Below are 25,984 nucleotides of genomic sequence, written 5' to 3' on the forward strand. Positions count from 1 at the left end.
AGCCCCAGCACTTCAGAATGACGGGACCACACAGCATCTGGCCTTGGCACCTGACCACATGCCATGAGTCATTTTCCTTCCTCCTGAGAACTACCATCAATCTGACTAACAGTCAATTTAAACAAGACAGACTGTAGGGAACAGGGGACCCTTTTCCTTGGTTGCCTTCTTTAGTGCTGTTTCAACTATCTTTCTTAGTACTGATTTCAAATAGTTAATGTTAAGAGTAAAGCTGCCCTGCTTTGCAAGCAAGGCTTCTCTTTGATGTCCTGGAAAAGGCTCATCCTCCAGAGTCAAGAGTCACAGTGGAAGGAGGCAGTTAGCTCCAGAGAAGTCTACCACCAACACAGGGAAGCACCAGGTACCCACGGGAAATCCCTCCAATAACTCCATTTTAACAGATGTAGATACTTGACTGTGAGCCAAGAACCAAGCTCACAGGCTGGAGAGGACATTTCTAAAGAGCAACCGAAACACTTACCAAGACACTTGAACGGAATGACGACGTGACTCCTGCACTGTTTTTTGTCCCTTCTGCACCAGTTATCAATACTGACTGGCTGGTTTGCTTCCATCACATTTGTGATCTGCAGCTCTGGGTATATCTGTTTAAGAACAGTAACAACAACAAATCCACACAATAAACCTGCCTGAAAATGGGTATTTCTGCCTCCACCCATATGCTCCATCAACCTTAAATGCTATTACATACTATTCTACATTATAGTGACAAAAATAAAAATATACTAAACTATTAGTTTTCTTTTTGTTTCTCACTGTTTATTTATAACAGGTATTACCCAATTTCCTCTAGTCAAAAGAAAAATTTGTTTTAATACAACACCATCAGTCTTAGCCAATCGGAGAACAAAGTCATCTGATTTGCATATTTTGCCACAGCATGTTTTCAAGTGGTCATTAAGCCTGCCTGTGACCTTGTCTGGAAAGACATGTGGTCCTTTGACACCAATGATGCGGTTGATCCCTGAGCATTTCCACAGATGCACAGGGCCACACACTGGTCACTGTCGTTCTGCATGTAAGGTTGCATTTGCTCCCTCTAGTTCGGGTGAGAACAGACAGGACAAAGGCTGGTTTTTCTTTTGATAGCTTATATTTCTGACTCCTCTCATGGACTGCATTTAAAAGGGGAGTCTGTAAGTAAGGCAAATGCAGGTTTTCAACTCAAAACAAATCTGACTCAGTATCAAGTTCACACACAGGATGTGTGTACAGTGCTGAGCTCTTAAGTGAAAGACAAAGGCAAGTCTCTAAAGTACCTGCTAACAGAGTTAAAACCATACTTCACCCCGGCCCTACATGTGAGAAGTTAAACTCATATTCTTTTGCTACTGAAGCAAAGGGTCAGGTTGACTCATACCTAGAGGATCCTTCACAACACTGGCAGCTTTCTATGAACAAGCCAAAACCACAAATTCTACACATGACATATTTTGCTTTTCATCTTCCTAGAACAGAACTAGGTTCCTACCAACTTTCTACAAAGAACTGAGCTCACAACACAAACAAGTAAAAACCTCGGCAATATCTAAATTTAGAAACAAAAGGGACCGGAGTTCCAATTCTTAGTACTTTGGTCTTGGGCAGGGGAAACACATGCAACCCTGACCCGGAAGAGAAGCAGTGTTAACTTTCTGGCAACACTCTTACCTCCTGGCAGTACTGAAGAACTTCTTCCTTTGTTCCCAGGCAGCTCTTGGTGCCTGCTGGGTCAGGCTCCCATTTCCCAGTCTGAATGTTCACGTGCATGTTCAGCTTCCCACAAAACATCGCAATTTGAGGCTCAGCAACAGCAAAGCCTGTCCCAGCATTGGCTGCAAGAGCCTATCAAAAGAGAAACCAGAGACCTCGGGCTTAGTCAAAAGATATGCAGACAGGCACAGGTATTTAAGAGCTGATATAGGACCAACATCTTACAGCTAAACTACTCGGTACCGCTTTACTTATTATACTTCAAGATCTAAAAGGAACCAAAAGGTGGCTAGAAGGTGCTCAAGTATGACTCCTGTAGGAATATTCCCATGTGATCTAGAAACGCAGAATCACCAAACTGGCAAGAAGCCTTAGCAGGGAAATGCACTGTTGCCAAGCCTGACAACCTGAGTTTAATCCCTAGCATCCATGTGATGGAAGGAGAGAACGGACTCCTGCAAGTTGTTCTCGGACCCGTGTGTCAAGGTCCTTGTATCCACTCAACTGCCACCCACCCCTGGGAGAAGAAAAAAAAACATAATAAAATAACTACCAAAAACCACATAGACCTGAAGTACCTTCAAGTTTGAAAGCAAGCATTTTAAGACAAAAGGAAATTCAACTTTGTATTTATGGAAACTAATTCCTAAACATAAACAGGTTTGTACCTACTGACTCCTGGTCTCCACATGTCAAGCTACCGTAAATTAAGAGTGTCTGAATATCAAGAAGGACAGGCAGTCTCTGTCAGCGCCTCTACTGGTCTGCTTCAAAGTGCAGTTGGCAGGAACAGGTATGGTTCACTGTCAATTTTTGTTTGTTATCTCTTTCCAAAATGTCTTATAATCCCGGGTATTTACTTTTTCTCTTTCTCCCCCTCTGCTACTAGAGATTCAATCTAGGGTATCACACAGGTTAGGCCTGAATTCTATCACCGAACTAAATCCCTACTTCATCTATACATTTTTTTTATTTTGAGACAAGTTTACTCAGGCTTGTCTTGAACTCTTCCTGCCTCAGCTTCCTGAGTGACTGGGACGGTAGGCCTACAGTACTTTTACATAAACTAATTCTTGTTTCAGAAGTATGCCAGAATTTAAAACTGACCTTTGCGTGTAAATCAAGTGAAAAGCTAATGGGAACTCTAACCCTACTACTGCCCACTTGGAAGACCTTGAATCTGACTGCTGTCTGTTCTAATACAAGCTACCTATTCCTTCACACACAAAACATGAAAACAGAGAGCTGTTAAAGCTTCCAATAATTTACTTATTCACTCATACAGCAAAAACATCTTCATCATATTATGCACTAACAAAGTGCTAAAGGCTCAGTATACAAGCATGAGCAAGAAGTCGTGACCCTACTTCCTCAGCACCCCATCTAGTGTCAGTCAAAACTTACGCAAAGAAAGTGATGGGATCACAGTCCTACAGAGGAAAAGAACACAGCACTGAGAAAACATTAAAAAGAACATGACCTCAGTTTGAGCAGAGAGCTAATAAAGGAAGTTTCCAGAAGAAAGCGAGACTTGTGCGGCGGTGTGGATGAAGTGTGGCGCACTAGCACCAGGTCTACACTGTCTGGCAGAAGGATCTCACTTGAAGTGCTATCACTCCCAATTCCTCTTCTGGTTGCAGAGTAAAAATGAACTGTAAGCAAGCAGAGGAAGGGGTCAGACCACTGGAAGTGCATGGTCCAACAGAAGGATACTGCTAGCTTGGGCTACAGTGGAGTGGAGTAAGAGACTCAAGATCACAGAGAGAAAACAGCAAGACATGGTGATAGATTAAATATGGAGAACAAAGAAGAGGGTATCAAGTTAGGTTATTTGCAATATGCCCAGCATGCAAGGCTTCTCTCAAGCAATGTATCCTTAAATAACACCCGTGCATTTAGTGTTACAGTAGTCAGTCCTTTATCCCTGGAGCTATGTCCCAGGACTCCTAGAGAATACCTAAAGCAATGTGGTTCGCTGAACTCAATATATGCTTTTCCCATGTCATAATAAAATTCAATGTATAAACTAAGCATAGTAAGAAAGAAAGAAACACCAAAGGGCTGGAGAGATGAATCAACAGTTAAAAGGACCCAGGTTCAACTCCTAGCCCCTACAGAGTGGTTCACAACCAACTGTAACTTCAGTTCTAAAGAAATGGGCATTCTCTTCTAGACACTGCATGTACTAAACATGTACACAGTGCACAGGCATACATGCAAGTAAAACACCCATACACATAAAATTAATTTTTTTTAAAAGAAAAAAAAACAAATTTGAAACAATTTGTTTCCTCAATTTACACATGAACTAGAGTTAAAGATTAAGAGTTCTTAATGTTTCAACTACATATCATCAGGTATGAATCCTTTAACATTGAAGGCAGCTACTAAACAAATAGGGTTTAGGGTGCCTATCTAAGAATTCGGAAGACTGAGAGAACAGGGGACAGCATTTGACCCTTAAGTCCCCAGAATGATCACAGATAAGAAGGTGTTGATTAGCTGTGTGAGCTCACTGAGCCACGACATTGAAACGGTTCATTCTAGTGCATTCATCAGCCAGGACTGCGTTCCACATGTTACTCATTACAGCTGTTGGCTACAAGACCACAAAAGTTTCAACTGTATAAATGCTCAGTTAATGGGTCAACCACGGAGGTCAATACATCAGTGTAAGTGCATTTGATTTCTGCACTGAAATGGTCAGTGTTATCTTCCCTAAAGAGTCTAAAGTATCAGAGGTTAAAGCAACAGGAAGGAGAGCAAAACAGCCAGATCCTCCCATCAGTTACCACCAAGAAAGAGTAACTGGAATCAATCCAGACAGCTAATAGGATACACTGATTCACTTCTGAGTTCAGAAAGATTAATCCTTGTGGTCATGAGAGACTCTCAAGACAGTATCCTCTGAAATATAAAAGGCCTCTGTGGGCCACATCTAAGAATCAACTAATCAAACATACCCCGACCTCACCTAGAGTGTGACAGGGTCACCATTCTATGATGTTTGTGCTTCTTTACTTGGAAATGCTCTTATTTAATGTGCTTTCCATTTTCTTAAGCACCAACTGTGCCTTGATCCATTACTTCACATATAAATCAATCTGCTTCCTAATCTAACATGTTACAAATGGGACTTCACTGCCAAGTCAGCACTTCTGATATCCTGTGAACTTAGAATCCTCTATGAAAGAAAATTAATGCCCCCACGTGTTGGCACTTAAGCCAGTCCCTGAGATCTATGCACACGGCAGCACTTTCAGAGCTTTGAAAACAAACTACATCAATTGCTTTCCTATCCAATGCCTCACTTTACTTAATACTTCATTCTTAATAAGAAATGCCATTTTATTAATTTGGCTGAGAAAGAGTTCAGCTAGCTATCCAAGGAAAGGAATTCAACTTAGCAGTAGGTGCTCCTAATAATGTGAAGCAGTTTAAAGCATTTACAGTCAATGTACAAAATATAAGTCTGAGCCTGCAACAGTCCGTACGTCCGTAATATCAATTCAAGAGCCCAACCCCTGGGTGGAGCTCATAAGCTGTCCCCCTTCCCAAAGCTGCTCAGGACCAATGTGGCTCTCCTACATCAAAGCTCATGCTTGAGCAGTTCTTTCCTCACTAAAGCTACTATACCGCCCCCAAATCAAATCTGGCCCTACAGTTTGATAAAGAGCCTATGTACCATCTTCCCAGGGCAGGGTTTTCTCCTGTAGCTGTGGGAATGAGGATTCCTTAGATGGAAAGGCACTGTTTACAGCCCAATCCACCCAGTTCAGCTACCATAAACACAAGTGAAGCAGGTGTCTGCTGCATCTAGCTAGGCTTACAGGCTAGTGATAAGACACTTATCCAAACGTCCTTTCCTTTACACCTTAAAATCTTTAAAAAGAAAAATTAAATAACAATCAAAATTTGAAGCGCCTATACCATTTTCACTCCTCTTCTAGTGTTGAATAAAACTCCATGACCCAAAGGCTGGAGAGACAGCCCAGTGGTCAAGGGTACTTACTGGCTGTTCTTCCAGAACCCAGGTTCAGTTCCCAGCACCTACAAGTTACAATTGTAACTCCAGTTCCAGGCTTCTGACATCCTCACATAGACATGCATGCAGGCAAAACACCAATGAACATAAATAAAAATTAATTCCAGCTCTCAGGAGTCAGAGGCAGGCGGTTCTGAGTTCCAGGCCAGCCTGGTCTATAGAGTGAGTTACAGGATGGCCAGGGATATACAGAAATCCTGTCTCAAAATAAAAATTTAACAATTTAAATATATGCCCACAAAGTCTTCAAAGATTTCTTATCAAAAGAAAGTGAAATACAATCTGTTCTTAGCATACCTCAAGATATTTGTCTCGGGAGAAAGAACATGAAGTCGGTTGGGGGGAATCTGGAAGAAGCTGAGGAAAAGGATATCACTAAATTATACTGTATGAAATTTTTAAAACATTATAAGGAAGGGAAAAAATTCTCAAGCTATGATTAAGTACAATAAAGGAAGGCAATCAGAGCGAGAACACTAAGAGGCCGCCAGTGTGAATGTCGTCAGCAACAAGACATTTAAGGAAACCAGTCAGGAAAAAAGCTGAGAACAGTTACAAATCAGCAAAGACCAGGCTCAAACAACGAATGAATGCAGTGTGGGAGCTTGAACAGGATCCTGGAACAGGAAAAGGACATCGATGGGGGAAACCAGAGCAATCATTTGCATAAGCTGTGCCAACACAAGCTCCTGTACGTGCTCTGTGGTTATGTAAGACATTAGGTCCACAGCCAGGCAGAGGAGAATTCTGCAGTACCGTCAACTTTTACTTAAGGCCAAAAGATGAATATTTGAGAGCTGGTGTTAGCTTATCAAAATAGCGCCTGCTCAGCAAGCATGACAAATGGGATGGAACCCAGCACCATAAAAATAACAAGTGTTTTTGTGTTTAATCCTGATAAAACTTCCTAGATTTCACTTTGGAGAGCATAGTTTCAATTTACAAATCCAATCTCTCAAAAAGACAACACAAGCTGGGTCTGGGGGCATGTATCTAGCACCCAGCTACTGCTACGATTGGCGTGTCACGGCCAGATCCTACCTCAAAAATGGGGACTGGGGTTGGGGGTAAAGGAACAAAGGAATGAAAAGATCCTTTAGATCTTTTAGGCAACCAGTAAGGATTTTCAGAGCACACTCAATAGCTGAAAAGCAAACGTCCTAATATAGCATATCATAGATATTACATATATTAAGTACTTTGGTTGCTGTTAAAAGTGTGAATTATGGTGGTTAAACCTGTCGATTTGACATTTAGAATCACTTAGAAGATACCACCCCTAGGCATGTCTGTGAGGTCATTACCACAGGTACATACTTCATGGGCAGGGGTCTCAGGCTGAAAACAAAGAAGTGGCATAGCACACATTCACCTCTGCTTCCTGACTGAGAAGGCAATGCAATCCAGAAGCACAAACTCCTGCTGCCCCAGCTAGAGCTCCTCTTAGCACCACATGGTACCTACTACCATGATGCTCTTTGCCCTCAAATCATTAGCCAAAAACATACACCCTCCTTTCCTCAAGTTGTCTTTGTCAGGAACTTTACAGGAGCATCAAGAGTAACTGACACACTATAGTTTAGCGCCATGATCCTCAACTTTCCTAAGGTTGTGACCCTTTAATAAAGCTTCTCATGTTGTGGTTACCCCTAAACATAAAAATTATTTTGTTGCTACTTAATTAACTGTAATTTTGTTATTCTGAAATCATAATGTAAATAAGTATCAGATATGCAACCCCCGAAGAGAACGAGAGCCACTGGTTCAGAACCTTCACAGCATCTTCTCCGACAGCACAGAAGGAAAAGTTCAACCTTCAAACATTTCAACTATTTGACAAAACAGCAGAACTCTTAAGCAATACGAGAAAAAAAAAAGCCTTGTTCTTAAAAATAACATCTGATAAGGCTGGAGAGATGGGTGGCTGTGGTGGTGAGCATTACTGCTGTTACACAGCATCTGGGTTCAGTTCCCAGTACCCATTATGGTAGCTTATGTAACCTCACGTGATCCAATACACACATACAAGCAGGCAAACAAGACATAAAATGAAAATAAACTGTTTCTTCTAATGATGGCATTAAATAGAAATTTTTATATTTTGTGTGCGTGCACACACACATGCCATGGTATATATGTGAAGGTCAGAGGCCAACCTACCAAATGGGATTCAGGGTTGGAACTGGGGTCATAGGTTTTCATAGTACACAAAGAGCCATTTCTTCAGGCTACATCTCAAAGTTCTTGGCTTTATTATATTCCAGCTTAACTCTAATTAGAAAGAAGTAAAACTAAGTATAGGGGAAAAATTAAAATATTAAAAGTTATTATTATTACAATGATACATATCAGTCATTAGGTGTTGTTTACAGACACAATAGTTTGTACAAATAAACAAATAACTTCACTGTTATTAGAGCTTTAAATATTAAAGCAGAAATGAAGTATTGTTTCCAAGACTGAAAATGGTTTAGACTGTCTCCTCGGCTTTTTATAGGGACATGGTAATTTATCCAATTAGATTATATTGACAAAAGTCCAAGCACCATAACCAAATAGAAGCCTGACTTTCACTTTACAGGAGATGGAAACAGTCTTTCATTAAAAAAAAAAAAAAAAAAAAAAGGCTGTAGAAAATATACTGATGCTTAAAATTGGTTCCTGTTCCTGCATTGTTGTTTATTTCCAGGTGTAGACAGCCAATAGGGACCTGCCTTGGATAAACAGCATTCTTAGTGCACCCTGCCTCAAAAGTGGTGCACGGATGGTAGCTAAGTATGTGACTGTAAGTCCAGTTCCATCACCAACTACTTGTACTACCTGTGAAGTCTACTTTTTCTATTAAAATGATAGGCCAGGAGGACTGGAGAGATGACTTAACAGTTATTAACACTGGTTGTTCTTCCAGAGGATCTGTGTTCAATTCCCCAGCACCCACAGGGTGGCTCATGGTTGGACTCCACTTTCAGGGGACCCAATGCCTTCTCCTGACCTCCACAGACTCCATAGACAGCATGCACACACACGGCACACAGACATATATCCATACACATAAGATAAAAAACTGGAAAAAACACTTCTAAAAGCTAAGCCAACTATGGTTACTTATACTCTAGACCTAGCACTTAGGGCAGGAGGGGGCAGGGCAGAATAAAGAGGATTATTACAAGTTCAAGACGACTATAGGTTACAGTGAGACTGGGAAGATGGTGAGCTGTGTGAGCCTGAGAATATGAGTTGAACAGCCAGCATGAAAATGATTATGCAACAGCAGGGGCTTGTAATAGCAGTAGACAGGACGGGTCCCATCAAAGTGAACTAGTTCCATCAAAGTTCCAGGTTTTAGTGAGAGAGAGATCCTGTCTCAAAGGGGGCGGGGGTGGTTAATTCTGAGGAATTAACACCTAAAGGTGAGCCTCTGGTCTCCTTAAGAGTGTACATCCATGCTCTTCTGCAAGTCTGCTCCCACCCCCACAAACACACACATCATTTTTTAAAAAAATGTGTGTGATATTGCATGAGCTTATGTAAAACATTTACCAGAGAAACATAACAGACCTACAATAAATCATGATTTTAAAATGAAATTTAAAACAAAGTGTTTGAAATATTGCTTATCATATAAAAGGAGTTTAAGTGCTGGTGACCATTACTATCAGGATTTACATTTCTTCATCTGTAGAACAAGGCTACTAATATACCTACTCCTCCTCTCTGGCCCATTGTGGGGATTAAATTACGATAATTCATAGAAGCATTAAGTGCAATGCCTACTGAAGAACAAGCACCATTATCACTGTGCTTGCTCCTGAAGATTTAGTTCACCCTTGCTACAATTACACACAACTGGGCTTAAATCTGAGGCACTCAAGTGAAGAACACAGGGGGACCCACACGATATCTATCCTGCCAAAGCACAGGCTGGGATGACACAGGTTTAAAAGAGATTTCATTTTTTTATGTTATTAAATTTGGAAATGAATTTTTTTAAAAAAAAAAAGTTGCATTATTGCTCCATACTTTATTTAGTGGGAACTCAGTCATCAAATATTTATGTGAACAGACCCTGTCATTTTTAAAGAAAACTACCAGGAGCTGCTGGTTTCGTGGCTCTGAACCACTTTCCAGCTGAACCAGAAGTTGAATCTACTACGACCACCACAGCACATCTGAGACTGAGCTATAGGGGCCGGAGAGACGGCTCAGCAGACAAAGTGCTTGCTACGCCAGCCAGGTGATCCGAGTTTAATACCCGAAACCTGTGTGAAGGAAGAGATTTTACTCCACAAAGATGTCGTTTTACCTCCACAAAATCACTACACACCTCACACACAATATTAACAACAGCACTATAATCTAAATCTTTATGGGTTTGTTTACCTTTTTGTGAGCTTCAAACATACACACGAAGTATTTTGGTCATATTCACCCTCAAATTGTTTTTTTTGATATCATTCCTTCTACTCATTAGCTACAAAAATCTTACAGGAAGTTAATCCTTCTTTATTTAGTATTTGGTGAAACATAAGTGAATTTTAGTTCATATAATAGATGATAAACCTCCAATTCAAAGGGTGAGGCTTTTGTTCAGTCTGTAACAAATCAATGTGTACTTTCTCAAGGAATACCACTTGGAAAGTCACTGAATCACATTTGTCTCTGATGACAGAAGCCATTTGCCAAACTCTGCAAAGCATGCCAGCTAACTGCAGAAATCAGGATGCCCAGGGGCTTGTGTATGAATATAATGACCTAAATCGTGTAAACTTGGGTTTCATCTAGTAACTCTTTGGCACCAGCATTACTTAGGCTGTTACTAAGAGCTGCATATGCAAGCTTGGGGAAAATGTACAGGAATGGATTTACTTACATCTTAAAGGGAGAAATGATTTCAAGCAAACACCCAGGAAATGCTATGGATTAAATTTTCATAATGAAATACATTCAACCTACATTATCCTTAGTGAGTCACATAATTGAAATGATGGAGCATTTTCCACAGAACACCCAAACACAAGCCTGGCAATCCTCTTACATTGTAAGGAGCCTCTGGCTGATCTGATGCTCTAGAATGTTTTGTTTTTATATGAATCAAATCACTGTCAATCAAGTAACTGTAAGCATCTTTTAAGTTCTTACAAAATTTCTTTTTTTTTATTTTTTTTATTAATTAATTAATTAAATTATTAAAGATTTCTGCCTCTTCCCCCCCACCACCTCCCGTTCCCTCCCCCTCCCCCAATCAAGTCTTCCTTCCTCCTCAGCCCAAAGAGCAAGCAGGTTTCTCTGCCCTGTGGGAGGTCCAAGGACCACCCACCTCCATCCAGGTCTATTAAGGTGAGCATCCAAACTACCTGGGCTCCCACAAAGCCATTACATGCAATAAGATCAAGAACCCATTGCCATTGTTCTTCAGTTCTCAGTAGTCCTCATTGTCCATTATGTTCAGCGAGACCGGTTTTGTCCCATGCTTTTTCAGTCCCCGGCCAGCTGGCCTTGGTGAGTTCCCGATAGATCATCCCCATTGCCTCAGTGTGTGGGTGCACCCCTCGCCGTCCTGAGTTCCTTGCTCGTGCTCAAAATTTCTTAAAATATTCTACTTACAGACTTTACTAAAATGAGTATTTACCTTGGAGATGTTACCAAGGCTGAGAAACTATCCAGCATTTCCTTTTAGCTAAAACATATGTAACAACACAGTGTCAGGACTTCAACATGAATAGACAGTCTGTCAGAGACGTGATTCCACCCAGCCCACTTTCCCTTTAAGATAGCTGGGGAAGGATAAGAAAACTAATCCACATAACTGGAAACACGATTTCATACATAGGATTATTTTGAGGGTGGGAGGAGATTTGAAATGGGATTTCTCTGTGTAGCCTTGGCTGTCCTGGAACTCGCTCTGTAGACCAGGCTGGCCTCAAACTCAGGTCTGCCTGTTTCTGCCTCCCAAGTGCTGAGATTAAGGTATGCGCCACCACCACCACGTTATAGGATCATTTTTTAATATTTATTTTCAAGCATTGAGTCTTTCTGTTGCCATGTATGTCTGTGTACCATGCACATACATTCCCTGCAGAGGTCAGAAAAGGGCGTTTGGGGAACTGACATGGAACTGGAGTTAAAGACTGTTTCGGCTGCCACATGGGTGCTGAGAACTGTACTCTGCAAGAGCAGCCACCTCTCCAGTCCCTAGGATCATTTTTACTGATGCTTTAAAGCAGAAGTTCCCCAGACACCTACTAGGGAGCTAAAGTTCGTAACAGGTGTTTAACAACGTCCTGAGAAATATAAAGTAGTGGTGTGGCTGAATAGCAGAATGCTTGCTTAAGACTGCATGAAGTTCTGAGTTCAAACTTCAGCACTGTACCATAACAAGAAGATGGAGGTAGTGGGAGGTGAACACATCCGGTACTAGTGCACGCACGCTCGTGGTACGTAAGGCTATAGATTCACTGTCTTCTTTTGAGACTAAGTGTCCTGAATTCTAAGATACCTTCCTTCTTTTCACCTTTTGTTATTAAAGTCATAAAATTATAGCAATGGTAAGCGGGTGGCCTTTCTTTTAAAATATATTCTTTTATAATGTGAAGTAATTGCAATCTTATCTACCCAAAACTTCCTTGTTGGGCTCGTGAGACAGCTTAGTTAGTGGTAAGGTCATTTGCTGGGAAGCAGAATTTGATCCCCATGGTCCACGTGATCAAAGGATAGAACAGAATCTCAGGCTGTCCTTTGGTTGCCACATGTACACTGCTGGCAACAAAATGAATGTTTAAAAATATATAAAAAAAAAAAAAAACAACAAATACTGGAAGTCACAGACCTAGCTAGCTCTTTATTTCCAAGAGTATGATGTTGAGTGGCAAGAAATTCTTGGGTGAGTCACCTATACAATTTTTTAATAACAAAAACAAACAAATAAATTTTAATGACTAAATAATTTTCATAGGACAAAAAGAATTTTAAAGAAATGTTTAAACAGTTCTGTTAAGTATTTTCCTAAGTGCAAGCAATATTATATATCAATCTTGATTAACAAATTTTAACTTTTAATGTCCATTGACACTGTGAGAGTAAGAAAAATATGAAATTGCTCCACCCTCAAGTTCAAAGCAAGTCAAAAGACATCTTTCTTATGGTTTATGTAGCATTTAAATTTAAAAGTAAATAGACTGCACTATCAGCGTGCACCAGATCCGCTGTCAAACAATAATTCTTCCTGCCTTGGACCAATGCCCAAGTGCATTACTGTAATTATCGGCAATTTAAAAAATAAAGTAATAAAGCTAATACACTCCAAAAGTCAGTGTGTTTACTGCTTGCCGAACAGGCCACTAATTAGCCTTTCTTGGTACAAGTCAGCTATCTACTAAGCAAATGCATAAAAGGGAGCAGGAAAGGTTACACTCAAGAAAAGGAATAAGTAGGGATGAATATACAGTGAACACCCCACTCAGCAGAAAGAGCAAGAGCTCTTTAGCTCTGTTAGTCAGGTGCCACCAGGGTGCTAGATCAGCCTTTGCTCTCCAGGATCCTGTCTCCACCAACCCTGGGTCCCAGAAACAGCAGCTTGTTCCAAAAGAACAGCATGGCAAGTATGGCCTGCAAGGCCAACAGTGAACAGTCCCTGGTTGAGCCCATCTTCCCACACCGAGAGCACTCTCACTGTTGGGCCAAGCCACGGTGCCTCTTCCCAAGCCTTCCCCAAACAGGACCCTCAGAGACTGCCTGGCAGTCCTAGCCAAGGGAAGGTTCCTCCTCAGCCTTGCTCATGTGCTTGCCATGCCATCTCACGGAGCTAGAATTTAAGAGACTCTTTTTCTAATCTCTATCTAGTAATAGGACCTAGAATATAGCAGGTCATCAATTACTCCCAGAAGAGAATCAGTAACTCTGAGCTCTTGGAGTCCCTTTATGTATTTCCCTAAAGTACAGTCAGCAGTGATTCCTGGGTCAGCACAGCACTAGCTTGTGTATCAGCAGACCTATGAAGAAGAAGTATGTGCTTAGGAGATGGTGAAGCGTACTTGCTGCTCCTGCATCAGGCCGCTCACAACCACAATTCCATCTCCAGAGGATCTGATATCCTCTTCTTGCCTCCACATACACACCTGTTTGTATGTGAATTCAGAAGTATATACATATTTGTTTAAAAAAAAAAACTTTTAAAAGAAATTAAGCAAGATGGGGAGAAGGGAGGTGGGGGAAGGAACGTGAGGAGATGAGGGGGAACTGTGGTTGGTATGTAAAATTAATGAACTGATTAATTAAAAAAGAAAAAAGAAACTAAGAAAAATAAATGACTAAATAAATAAAAATCTATGCAGGAGGGCAAGCTTCAATTTTGAAAGCTGCAATCTTTTCCAAAGGACCATTTTACATACATGGTTTGAAAAGCTACACAATACAAGGCAGGAGCAATATACTAACTTAGTCCCAGCCCAACATGAGCACAGCCCTCAGAGGTACCTGTTTACCTCCTCTTAACACATTCTTAGCATTTTCTTGGTCTTTCGGACCAGACATTAAAATTTTGTTTTTCAATTTGAAAATGTCATGTTTCATTTGTGGACAAGGTGTTTGTGCCATGACACATGCAGAAGTCAGAGGACAACTTACAGAAGTCAGCTCTTCTATCTTGTCAGTCATGGATATTGAAGTTGGGTTGTCAGGCTTGGCCCTAAGCACTTCCTTTACCCACTGAGCCACCTCCCTGGCTCTACACTTTAAAAGTTCTGAACTCTTAAGACATCACACTTACTATCTTAATATCTACTGCCTTGCCCTGTTGGTTAAAGCAGTACTCATTTCCAGCATATACATGTATGTGTGCTGTGGATTACAATTTCTTTTTTTTAAGATTTATTTTTATTCTACATATGGGTGTTTTGCCTGCATGTATTTCTGTAGGGCATGTGTGTGCCTGGTATCCAAGAGGTGAGAGCAGGATGTCAGATCGCCTGAACTAGAATTATAGATGACTGTAAGCCACCATCTATATGGGTACTGGGAATTGAACCTGGGTGCGCTCAACAAACAAACAGTAATGGTAACTGCTGAGCCACGTCTCCAGCCCATACTTGGGTATCTGTTTCTCCCCAGATGTCTCACCTAGCGTTCTACTGCTATGAAGAAACGCCATGACCAAGGCAACTCTTATAAACGGGCACATTTAATTTGGGGCTTGCTTATCGTTTCAGAGGCTTGATCCATTATCATCATGACAGGGAGCATAACAGTACACGGGCAGACAAGGTGCTGGAGAAGGAACTGAGAGTTCTACATCTGATCTGCTTGCAGATAGCAGAAGAGGGAAAACTGGTCCTGGCATGGGCTTTCAAAACCACAAAGCCCACATCCAGTGACACACTTCCTCCAGGCCATACCTCCTAATCCTTCTCAAATAGTAGTGCCCTTCTAATGACTTAGCATTTAAATACACTAGCATTTGGGGACATTCTTATTCAGACCACCACACCAGAGATACCAACCATACCTCTCCTTTTATCTGCTTGGTGTCCCACACACGGACCTAAACTGCCAGAAAGGCCCACGAACACCCTGCAGTGCACACACTGAGGTCTGCTGCTTTTGCTTTTTCCTGAAGCCAACACTCCTCCCACTTTCCACCTCCCTACTCCATCTGGACCCACTGTTCTCTAGGCCTGAGGTCATCAGTCCTGAGATTCCTTCCTCTTTCCTCTGGTTTCCTCACTATTTTTGTCTTTCTTGACTAACTTCCGTTTCAGGAGCTCACAGCTTCCTTAAAAAACACCTAAAAATAGAAAACTTCAAACATAACAGATCTCAAAAGGGCTTTTATTTTATGTACACACTTTATGGATAATATACCTAAGTAGTAAGTTCTGTCTGGAAATTACATTTTCCCTCAGAATTTGAGGTCTTCTGGCACAGCTGCTAGGAGCTTTCTGTGCAGGCCTGCTTTCCCCGACCCTCCCAAAATTTAGCATTGTTTACCTTCAACCTGGTGTGCCTTGCTGTGGCCTCTGTCTGTCACCAGGCCTAGCTCTTGGCTGGACTGTACAATTTCCCATATGCAGTCTGATGTTTCCAGCCCTTAAGATTTCCTAGACCAAGTCTCTAGTTTCTTTTTCTTCCCTCTCTTCTTTCAGTTAGTTCTCTCCTACTGATTTTTTTTTCTCCGTATTATAAGGCCCTATCATCATAAACAGTAGAAACAAAAAGTCCTGGTAACTCATTTCTAATTACTCCGGTTCCAATTGTCACTAATGGTCCACAATGGTCCTCATTGGTCCATTTTCTAACGCAGACTCAGCATCTCCACCCACACATCATATCCACAAATGGCTCTGCTTGGTGAGGAGCTCATTCAATCTTTTAAGAGCAATACTAAAGATATTTTAATCTTTCCTGAGTATTCTGTTGTTTTAGAAAACACTGAACACCATTCAGTTTCTATGACTTTTATCGATGCACAAGATTAGTCGTTCAAAATAATAACACCCAGCAGGATGTTTTCTAATGTAGACCCTGAAGAAGCTAGCAAAGCCTCAATAATCATTTCTCTAATAGTTTCTGTAAAAGGCAGAGGGGGAAGATTTGTTCTAGTTTCCTTTTGCTATGATTAAAAACACTGACAAAAAAGAAACAAAACAAAACAACAACAACAAACAAGTAACTTGGGTAGGTGAGGATTTATTTGGCTTACCATTCCAGATCACAGTCCATTATTGAGGGAAATAAGGCAGGAATTTGAAGCAAGTACCTGAAAGCAGGCCTGCTGTTCCATGCAGAACTATCTATAACCTCGGAACTCACAGCCTAGGAAATACAGCAAGAAACCATGGGTCCCTCGAGAATATACTGGACTAGCTTTCTTATAAAAGCCTGGACCAGCATTCCATAAAGGGCTGGATTCTCCCACATCATTAGCAATCTGGGCAATCCCCCACAAACCTGCCCACAAGGCAGCTGATCTGGGCAATCTCTCAACAGACTCCCTTCTCAGGTGACACTAGGTTGTGCTAAATTCACAGTTAAAGCTAACTAGGTTGCTCTAAAGAAAAAACATGCAAGGTTAAGCAGAAATATTGGTGGGAAGGGGATTAAAAAAAAAGTCACCAAAGGCTCTGCTATAAATTATGGCTCAGGGTAGAGCCCATGTCTAGCATATTCAACAATGCAGTGAACTGCAGAATGAGAAAAACTACCAGCAGCTCCTTACTTGAAGTTTCATTTTCCATGGTTTCCATTTTCTACAGAAACTGTGGACTAGAAATATTACAAGAGAAATTCTGGAAATAATTCATAAGTTCTGAATTGCTTACCATTCTGAGTTACAAAATGAAATTTCTCTCTGCCTAGGGCACAAACCATTCCTTTGTCCTATGCTGCTACCCCATAAGTCATTTAGTAGCCATCTCAGTTAACTGTTCCAGCAATGTGTTTAAGTAACCTTTACTCCACCTAGACACAAAAGTGGTGATGGGTAGCAACTCCAGCATGCTTTTTTCTTTCTTCCTCCCTCCATTCACTTATATTTTGGTATCGGTTAAACCAAGGACCAAGCATGCACACCATAAAATGCTCCTTTCACATACCATATCACACTATCACAAGGGACAAGTTCAGTTCAGTAAGATACATTCGTGCTAACTTATTCACGGCGTTGTTTAAACTTACCCTGCTTACTACTTACCAGTATTACTTATTGCACCTAATTTATTAATTAAGCTTTATCACAGATGTGTGCAAGCATGCGTATGTGTGTGTGCATGTGCGTGTGTGTGTGCACAGGAAAAAACAGTTCAGGGCTCTGCAGGTTCAGGAATCCATTGCACATTTTGGAACAGACCTTCACAGGTGAGGGAGACCATGAGATCATGTCTAAACCATCTTTTCCTTCTTCCTTTTTAATAAGGGCTGAAAAAATTCAAATGCCTTCTACATAACAAACAGAAAACAGGATAGGTGAGCCACAGCACTTGACTGACTAAAAGGAGCCTGTTTCCACTTGGCTCATGCTGTCAGCCTCATTTCTTCAAAACCTGGCAAGAATTTTTTTGCATTAAAACTCCTATTATTTGAAAATGAAAATATGTACCTAGAATTTAAATAAATTTAAGTCTAACAAGGTAAGAACAAAATAACATAAGTACAAGGCCACACTCTGCAGGCTGCATTTTTTTTCCTTTCCTTTTCTTTTCTTCTTTTTTTTTAAGACCTAAATTTAACATCAAGACTTTAGAGTAAAGAGGACTGACAATCTAAAAGAACAAAACTTGTCAAACCCAAAAGGCAAAGTATAAATTAGAATTTGATTGATTGTGTCGATTACAAAATTACTATACTGATTAACTTTAAAGACCTTAGCATTTGGGGCTGAGGATGTAACTCAATGGCAGCGTGTATGGTTAGAATGTGCAAGGCCCTAGAGATTCACTCTCAAGACCGAAAGATAATTCTGACAATTACAGATGGGAAGACTTAATATTGTTAACACTACGACCCAAAGCAGTCTACAGACTCAGTGCAATCTCTTATCAAATCTCAACAGCTTTTTAAAGAAACAGAAAAGGCCAGCGTAAAGGTCATTATGGGATCTCAGAACCTTGAAAAGGAGTTCAGAAATAAACCAAATATATGGCCAACTGATTCTTGACAAAGATGTCAAACCCATGTGACAGGAAAAGGAAAGCGCCTTGAAAACAAATGGTCCTGACTGGACAGCAACCTCTAAGAATGAAACTGGACCCCTACCTTACATTTCAAATAAAATAAAGGGGCTGGGTGAGAGCACTCACTGGGAAAGCAAAGGACTCACAATCTAATCTAATCCCTGGTATCCACATAAAAGCTAGGGCATGGCTGCACACACTTGGACCCAGCTTTGGGAGGACAAGGCAGGAGCGTGCCAGCCAGTCAGTCTAGCTGAGACACTGAGCTCAGATTCAGAGGGACCCTGTCTCAGAGAAGGGTGTAGACAGAGATATTCATTCGTTTCCCAACTGCTCAGACCAAATAATCACACAGAAACTATATTAATTACACAGTTTGGCCAACAGCTTATGTATATTCCTAGCTAACTCTTACATCTTAAATTAACCAATTTCTATTAATCTGTGAATCACCACAAGGTTGTGGCCTACTGGTAAGGTTCTGGTTGGTGGACGTCTTTCTCCTTTGGCAGCTATATGATGTCTCCTTGACTCCACCTACTTTATCTCTATTCAGATTTTCCACCTGGCTTTACTCTACTAAGTCACTGGCCAAACAGCTTCTTTAATAACCAATGGTAACAAAACATATTCATAGCATACAGAGGGGAATCCCACATCAAAAGGGACTAAACATCCTCCTTTGGTTTCTTTAGGCACACATGTACACATTCTCACGCAGATTAACTCAAAACTATGGAACACGTAAGCTTTAAGCTACAACTCTCCGAAATATTTTTTTAAATATTTATTTATTATGTATACATCATTCCTTCCATGTATGTCTGCAGGCCAGAAGAGGGCACCAGACCCCATTACAGATGGTTGTGAGCCACCATATGGTTGCTAGGAATTGAACTCAGGACCTTTGGAAGAACAGTCAGTGCTCTTAACCTCTGAGCCATCTCTCCAGCCCCAACTCTCCGAAATCTTAAGGGAAGAACTCCATGACAATATTTCTCAGATATGACATTAAAACAGGTAATTACAGGGAAGAAAGGGAATTCTAAGTTTCACTTTATCAAATTTAAAAACTGTACATCAAAGGACACTATCAAGACTGAAAAGACATGAGACAGTATTTGCAAATCACTGTTCTGATCCATATCCAGAAAAATAAAAGATCCAGATAAAATAAAAAAATAAAATATCCAGAAAAATAAAATTCCTGCAATTCAACGGCATCAAACTGTCTAGTCTGGGGCTAGAGATATGGCTCAGTGGTTAAGAGCACTGGCTGCTCTTCCGGAGGTCCTGAGTTCAATTCCCAGCAACCACATGGTGGCTCACAACCATCTGTAATGGTATCTAGTACCCTCTTCTGGCATGCGGGCATACATGGAGGCAGAATGTCATATGCATAATAAATAAATAAATTATTTAAATAAATATTAAAAACCTGTCTAGTCTGAAAACGAACATTTTGAAAAGACGTTTCTTCAAAGAAAAGCCAACATGAAAGGACATTCAGTACCACTAGCTATCACACCAACAAACCCATACCACAGCAAAGACGCAGCTCCACAGTTAGAATGCCTGTCACTGAAAACTAGTAACTCTTGAGGGGAAAAGAATCACTGTCAAGGATATGGAGAACCAGGAACCTCTGCCCACTGCTAATGGGAATGTGGAATGTAGAGTCACTGTGTAAAAACAGTTTGGCAATTTCTCAAAAATGAAAAAAGAATTGCCAAACACCCAGCAATCCCACATACGGCTGCGTGGCCAAGGAAACTAGAGCATAATCTGGACAGTGCTCACTATAGCACCAACATGCAGAACAGTGCACCCCACTATCCTAGCGCCCACAGGCCCTTTTCAAAACAGTGTGCCCCGCTATCCTAGCGCCCACAGGCCCTTTTCAAAACAGTGTACCCCGCTATCCTAGCACCCACAGCCCCTTTTCAATGCTTGGCAAGGAAAAGCAAACGAGATAATTATAAATTTAGGTGTAATCCCAGAACTGAATGGCAGGAGAACCAGGAGTAAAACAACCAAAAAGGAGAGGGGAAGAGCGAGAACAGATGGAAACGGAAGGAGAAAACCCTGTCTTTATAACAACATTAGTTAACAGGGAAGACACTGTTGCATAAAATAAACCAATGAGAGGTCAAAACTGAATGATCCCACTAGAGTATGTCATCTGAAATAGCAAAACTCAGAGAAAAAGAAATCAGAATGGTGGTAACCAGAGGCTAAGTGGGGGAGACAATTTTACTATTCAACAGGTATAAGGTTCTTTATAAATTTCTTTATAAGTTCTAGAGATCCACTATACAATTCTGTCTAATCCTTAATAGTGTATTGTGTGCTTAAAATTTTAAGAGTGTTAGCAAGAGAGCTTGGCAGGTAGAGTGTGTATTCCCCAAGAATACAGACCTGGGTTTGATCCCCAGAACCCACATAAAAAATTCTAGGGACAGTAGCATACATTACAAATGCCACAGAACAGGTAGGGGTCAAGCAGATCTCTGGGGCTCACTGACCAGTCAACTTAGCCTATTTGGAAAGCCAATGAGAGATGCTGTCTCAAAAAAACAAGGTGAAAGGTGCCTGAGGAACAAGGATAACAACTACACATGTGCACTCAGATATATATGTACCAACATATGAATATATATCCAAAGATCTCACATTAAATGTTACCAACAATAAAAAGTTAACTTTTAAAATTATAAAATTTCATATATATATATCTTACTACAAACTCACAAAGATGTGGACTTTTGAATTGTGTGATTTAAAGAATTTTTGTATCTTTTGGCTAAGATGTAAACTATTATGAAATAAACCTATATAATTGGTAAAGAAAGGGAGGATAAGATAGATTAAAATATCCTATATTAAAACACTGAACAGAGCTGGGTGGTGGTGGCGCACGCCTTTAATCCCAGCACTTGGGAGGCAGAGGCAGGCGGATCTCTGTGAGTTCCAGGACAGCCTGGTCTACAAGAGCTAGTTCCAGGACAGGAACCAAATAGCTACGGAGAAACCCTGTCTCGAAAATCCAAAAAAAAAAAAAAAGAAAGTAAAACACTGAACAGGCATTGACTGCCATTTTGTGCACAGAAACATTTTTCACTCATCTCAGGAACTATGGTGCCTTTTAGTTATGTTCTGTCATAACACCTTGCACAGCAATTCAATTCATGCTCACTAATAATGATTAACTATGCAGAACTTCGAATGAACCAATTACCATGCCAACACCTTCAACTTTTAAACAGTCAAATCCAGAAGTCCTTTAAAAGAAAATGTAAATGCATCTTTTTATTTGGTGTGTGCCTGCTTCTCATGCACCATGTGTGTGAAGATGGCTTCAGAGACTAAAAGAGGGGGTCAAGTCCCCCAGAACTAGACTGCAAGTGTTTGTGAGTCTCCCAATGTGAGTGTTGGGACTGGAACTCGGGTCTTCTGCTAAGTGCTCTTAACCACTGTGCCATCTTTCCAGTCCTCTGGATATTCTTTTAAATAATAATTTTAGTTATAGCTTAAAGAATTGTAAAATTCCACTCCCTGCTATTTTCATTAGAGAAATGTTAGGAACATGTGTGATAGAGAGAGGGGTCAGCAGCTGCGAGCCCTTGATGCACAATCATGAAGACTGATGTTTGGAACCCCAGGACCCACGTGAAACTGGGCACAGTAGTAGCTATCTGCAATCAAATTATCAAGACAATGAGGGGTGTTCCTTGGAGCTCACTAGCCAACCAATCTAGCTGTATTTGAGAGCTCCAGGTTCAGTGAGAGACCCTGTCTCAGAACTACGGTCAGAGTCAATGAGGAGGACACCAACCTTTGGTCACCGCCCCCAACATGGTCAAATTACCAAGATATGCCTACCATTTAGGTCTTCTGCCATTAGCAGCTGGTAGATTATCAAATCTCAATTACTTCAAGTGTTGGGGGGGGGAGAGAAATGCTTGAAAATTTACAGTTTTTAATGTATCCCACTGCACATGATCACCAAATTCAAGATTTCCATCTAGAAAGCACCAAAAAAGCAACAATCTATCAACCAAGTGCTTTTCATTGGATTTTTAAAAAAGCACTTTTGTCTATCATTTTCTCACACACCCTTAAGATATGTGTAAAATACATCAAAATATAGTCTACTTGATGGTGGCAAGTCCTTCTCTAAAAATAACTCAATGTATTTATGCAAAGTTTATGCATCTGAATCAGAATTGAGGGTATGGAAGGCTACTTCAGAGGGTGAATACTGTCCACTTAAAATTTCAGCAAGTCCAAAATTTCCAGACCGTGAAGGTGAGTCAATTAAAAGTAATTTCAAACGAGGCGATGCTTTAAAACATTTAATGTCAAGCCGGGCGGTGGTGGCGCACACCTTTAATCCCAGCACTTGGGAGGCAGAGGCAGGCGGATCTCTGTGAGTTCAAGACCAGCCTGGTCTACAAGAGCTAGTTCCAGGACAGGCTCCACAGAGAAACCCTGTCTCGAAAAACAAACAAACAAACAACAACAAAAAAAAAACATTTAATGTCCTGCAAAGTTACTCAATACGTTAACTAGAAAAAAATGAGTTGCAAAAATATAAGGGGACTCTATTTGAGAAATAAGATGGCCAGAAAAACAAAATAGGCTATTTATCTAAATGGCAATTTACTTTTTGTTTTTATTTTGCTTATCAGTATTTAAATTGCTCATAGCAACTACATAATTCTTCCTTAATGGGATTTAAGGATGTTCCCACAAAAATCACTTGAGAAGAAACACTTTTTAAAAAACTTTTCATGTGTTGCAGGCATGTATGCACCCAAACACCACTTAGCACACACTTAAGCTCATGCTACAGTTTAAGCTAAAGCGACCTAGTCCTTTCTAGGTATTTATAACAAGACATTTTAAGAAGCAAGTATAACCTGAGATACTTCACACAGGTTCAAGTAGTATTGTGCTACTATGGGAAACCTGAATTCCTAACATGCTAGTGATTTGGTAAGAAAACTGAAAAATCATATTTTTCCTTCATTTTATGAGACTAATGACCACCTAAATGATGAGGCCTAATGGTTAGGCTTATCCAAATGTCTTGGTACTCACAGTGATTTGAGATACCCTACTTCCAAGGCCAACTGTCCTCCAGTCAGCACAATTACAGAGCAAGTTCACACTTACTCGTCCGACTGCTTAAGTTACTTATGTGCACTCACCTCAGCTCACACATCTGCAGAACAGATAATCCTAACTCCTGTCCTGCTCCAGTGGATACAAAAAACACCAGACACTGTAACTGCTCCAACCAGCAAAAGACTGCTAATCATTTCTACTTTCTTAAAAAGATTCACAGGAATACCAGCCCCAACACACAAATACCATAATTTTCAGACAGACTGCCCAAGGCATCAAAACATGTTCAAAGATAAAACACAATATTGGGAATTTCAATTGTGTACTGGCTGGTTTTGTGTGTCAACTTGACACAAGCTAGCGTCATCAGAGAGGAAAGAACTTCGGTTAAGGAAATGCCACCATGTTGTAAGGCATTTTCTCAATCAATGATCAGCTGGGGAAGGCACAGCCCATAGAGGGTGGCGCCATCCCTGGGCTGCCAGCAAGCGGCTTCCCTCCAATAATGAACAGCAATCTGAAAGTGCAAGCCAAATAAACCCTTTTCGCCCCAACCTCCCTTTTGGTCACGGTGCTTCATCTCAGTAACAGAAACCCTAACTAAGACAAGCTGTGACCTAAAAATAACATTTTCAATTACAAAACTGGAATTAAGAATTCAATGGATGAACAGGGCTGTGGTGGCATATGATTTTAATCCCATCACTCAGGAGGCAAAGGCAGACAGAGTTTGAGGCCAACCTAGTCTACAGAGCAGCTTCAGAACAGACAGTGCTATGCAGAGAAATCCTGTCAAAGGAAAGGAAAGGAAGGAACGAAGAGAAGTCTATGAACAGAACTGGAAAGAGAGCTCAGATGGCAGAGTGCCTGCTTAGTATGTATCAGGCCAGGGTTCACCCACAGCAAGGCACAAGCGAGGCACTATGGCGTCAACCCAACAGGCAGAAGCAGGAGGATGGCACCACCCTGGTCTACATGACCCCCTGCCTCAAACAAGGAGAAAAAGAAACAGCAGTTTAGTGGGGCAATGTCTTAAGATATGTTTTGGAGTCCTATAGGAAAAGAAATAATTAGGCAGAATCAGTTATTTAAATAGGTATTTAGATATTTTTGAAAAGATAATGGCCAAAAACTTACTAAAAGTAACGAAAAACACCAAATCACACATATTCAAAGAGCTCCGCGGGCTGGAGAGATGGCTCAGTGGTTAAGAGCATTGCCTGCTCTTCCAAAGGTCCTGAGTTCAATTCCCGGAAACCACATGGTGGCTCACAACTATCTGTAAAGAGGTCTGGTGCCCTCTTCTGGCCTGCAGACATGCACACAGACAGAATATTGTATTCATAATAAATAAATAAATATTTAAAAAAAAAAAAAAAAGAGCTCTGCATGCAGACCTCACGCCTAAAAGCCAGGTGACAGAGGAAAGAGGATCAGCAATGGAGTAAGTTCAAAGTCATCCCAGGCTATGTGAGATTATCTTAAAAATAAAAATAAATAAATGCATAAATAAATAAATCACCCCTAAATATACAGTAGAAAAATAGTTAAGGGGCTGGAGAGATGGCTCAGCGGTTAAGAGCATTGCCTGCTCTTTCAACAAAGGTCTTGAGTTCAATTCCCAGCAACCACATGGTGGCTCACAACCATCTGTAATGAGATCTGATGCCCTCTTCTGGCCTGCAGGCAGACACACAGACAAAATATTGTATACATAATAAATAAATAAATTAAAAAAGAAAATATTTAAGTGCAAAACTCAACAAAAAACATTTTTTTAAAAAAAAGTAATGGAAATGCTGGGCAGTGGTGGTGCACGCCTTTAAACCCAGCACTCAGAAGGCAGAGACAGGTGAATCTCCGTGAGTTCAAGGCCAGCCTGATCTACAGAGCAAGTTCCAGGACAGGCTCCAAAGCCACACAGAGAAACCCTGTCTTAAAAAACTAAAAATAGAAACATAGGAACAAAATATTGATAAGGAGCTGGGGAGATGGCTCAGACAACAGTGATTTATGGAAGTGATCTGAAACACTCGGGACCAGAAACGGACTGTGATAAAAGAGCTACCACACCTGGTACCAGAGTGACTCAAAGTTTTTAACACTTGTGTATGCATGTGCTACGTGAAAGTGGATGGCAGTGTATGTGCCATAGTACAGGTGTGGAGGCCAGAGGACAACTTCAAGAGTCTGTCTCCTACCATGTGGGTCCTGCAGGTCACGAAAGCTCAGTGACAAGCACCTTTACCTGCTAGCCCATCACTGTTGTTACAACAGGCTGGTAACAGAATTTCTATTTCTCACATTAAATTATTATTGCTGTTGTGTGTATGATGGAAGGCATGCACATGTCATGGAAAGTTTGTGGAGGTCAGATGACAACTTTGTAGGGCTGGTTCTCCCCTTCCAACTTTATATGGGTTCTGGGGCGTCA

At 40.8% G+C, this 25,984-nt stretch overlaps 1 protein-coding gene across 4 annotated transcripts in view; it reads right to left on the reverse strand.

Annotated features, from left to right (window-relative positions):
• Aplp2 (amyloid beta precursor like protein 2) overlaps positions 1–25,984 on the reverse strand; it is a 64,646-nt gene that overhangs the window by 27,433 nt on the left and 11,229 nt on the right. For all 4 annotated transcript variants that reach the window (XM_057766387.1, XM_057766386.1, XM_057766384.1 and 1 more), the window contains exons 2-3: positions 1,672–1,845; positions 482–605 (exon numbers count right to left, since the gene is read on the reverse strand). In XM_057766387.1, coding sequence (XP_057622370.1) covers positions 482–605; positions 1,672–1,845 — 298 coding nt within the window. The remainder of the gene's footprint in view (positions 1–481; positions 606–1,671; positions 1,846–25,984) is intronic.

The sequence above is a fragment of the Chionomys nivalis genome, chromosome 4 (genome assembly GCF_950005125.1).
Source record: "Chionomys nivalis chromosome 4, mChiNiv1.1, whole genome shotgun sequence".
In the NCBI taxonomy this organism is placed as follows: Eukaryota; Metazoa; Chordata; class Mammalia; order Rodentia; family Cricetidae; genus Chionomys; species Chionomys nivalis.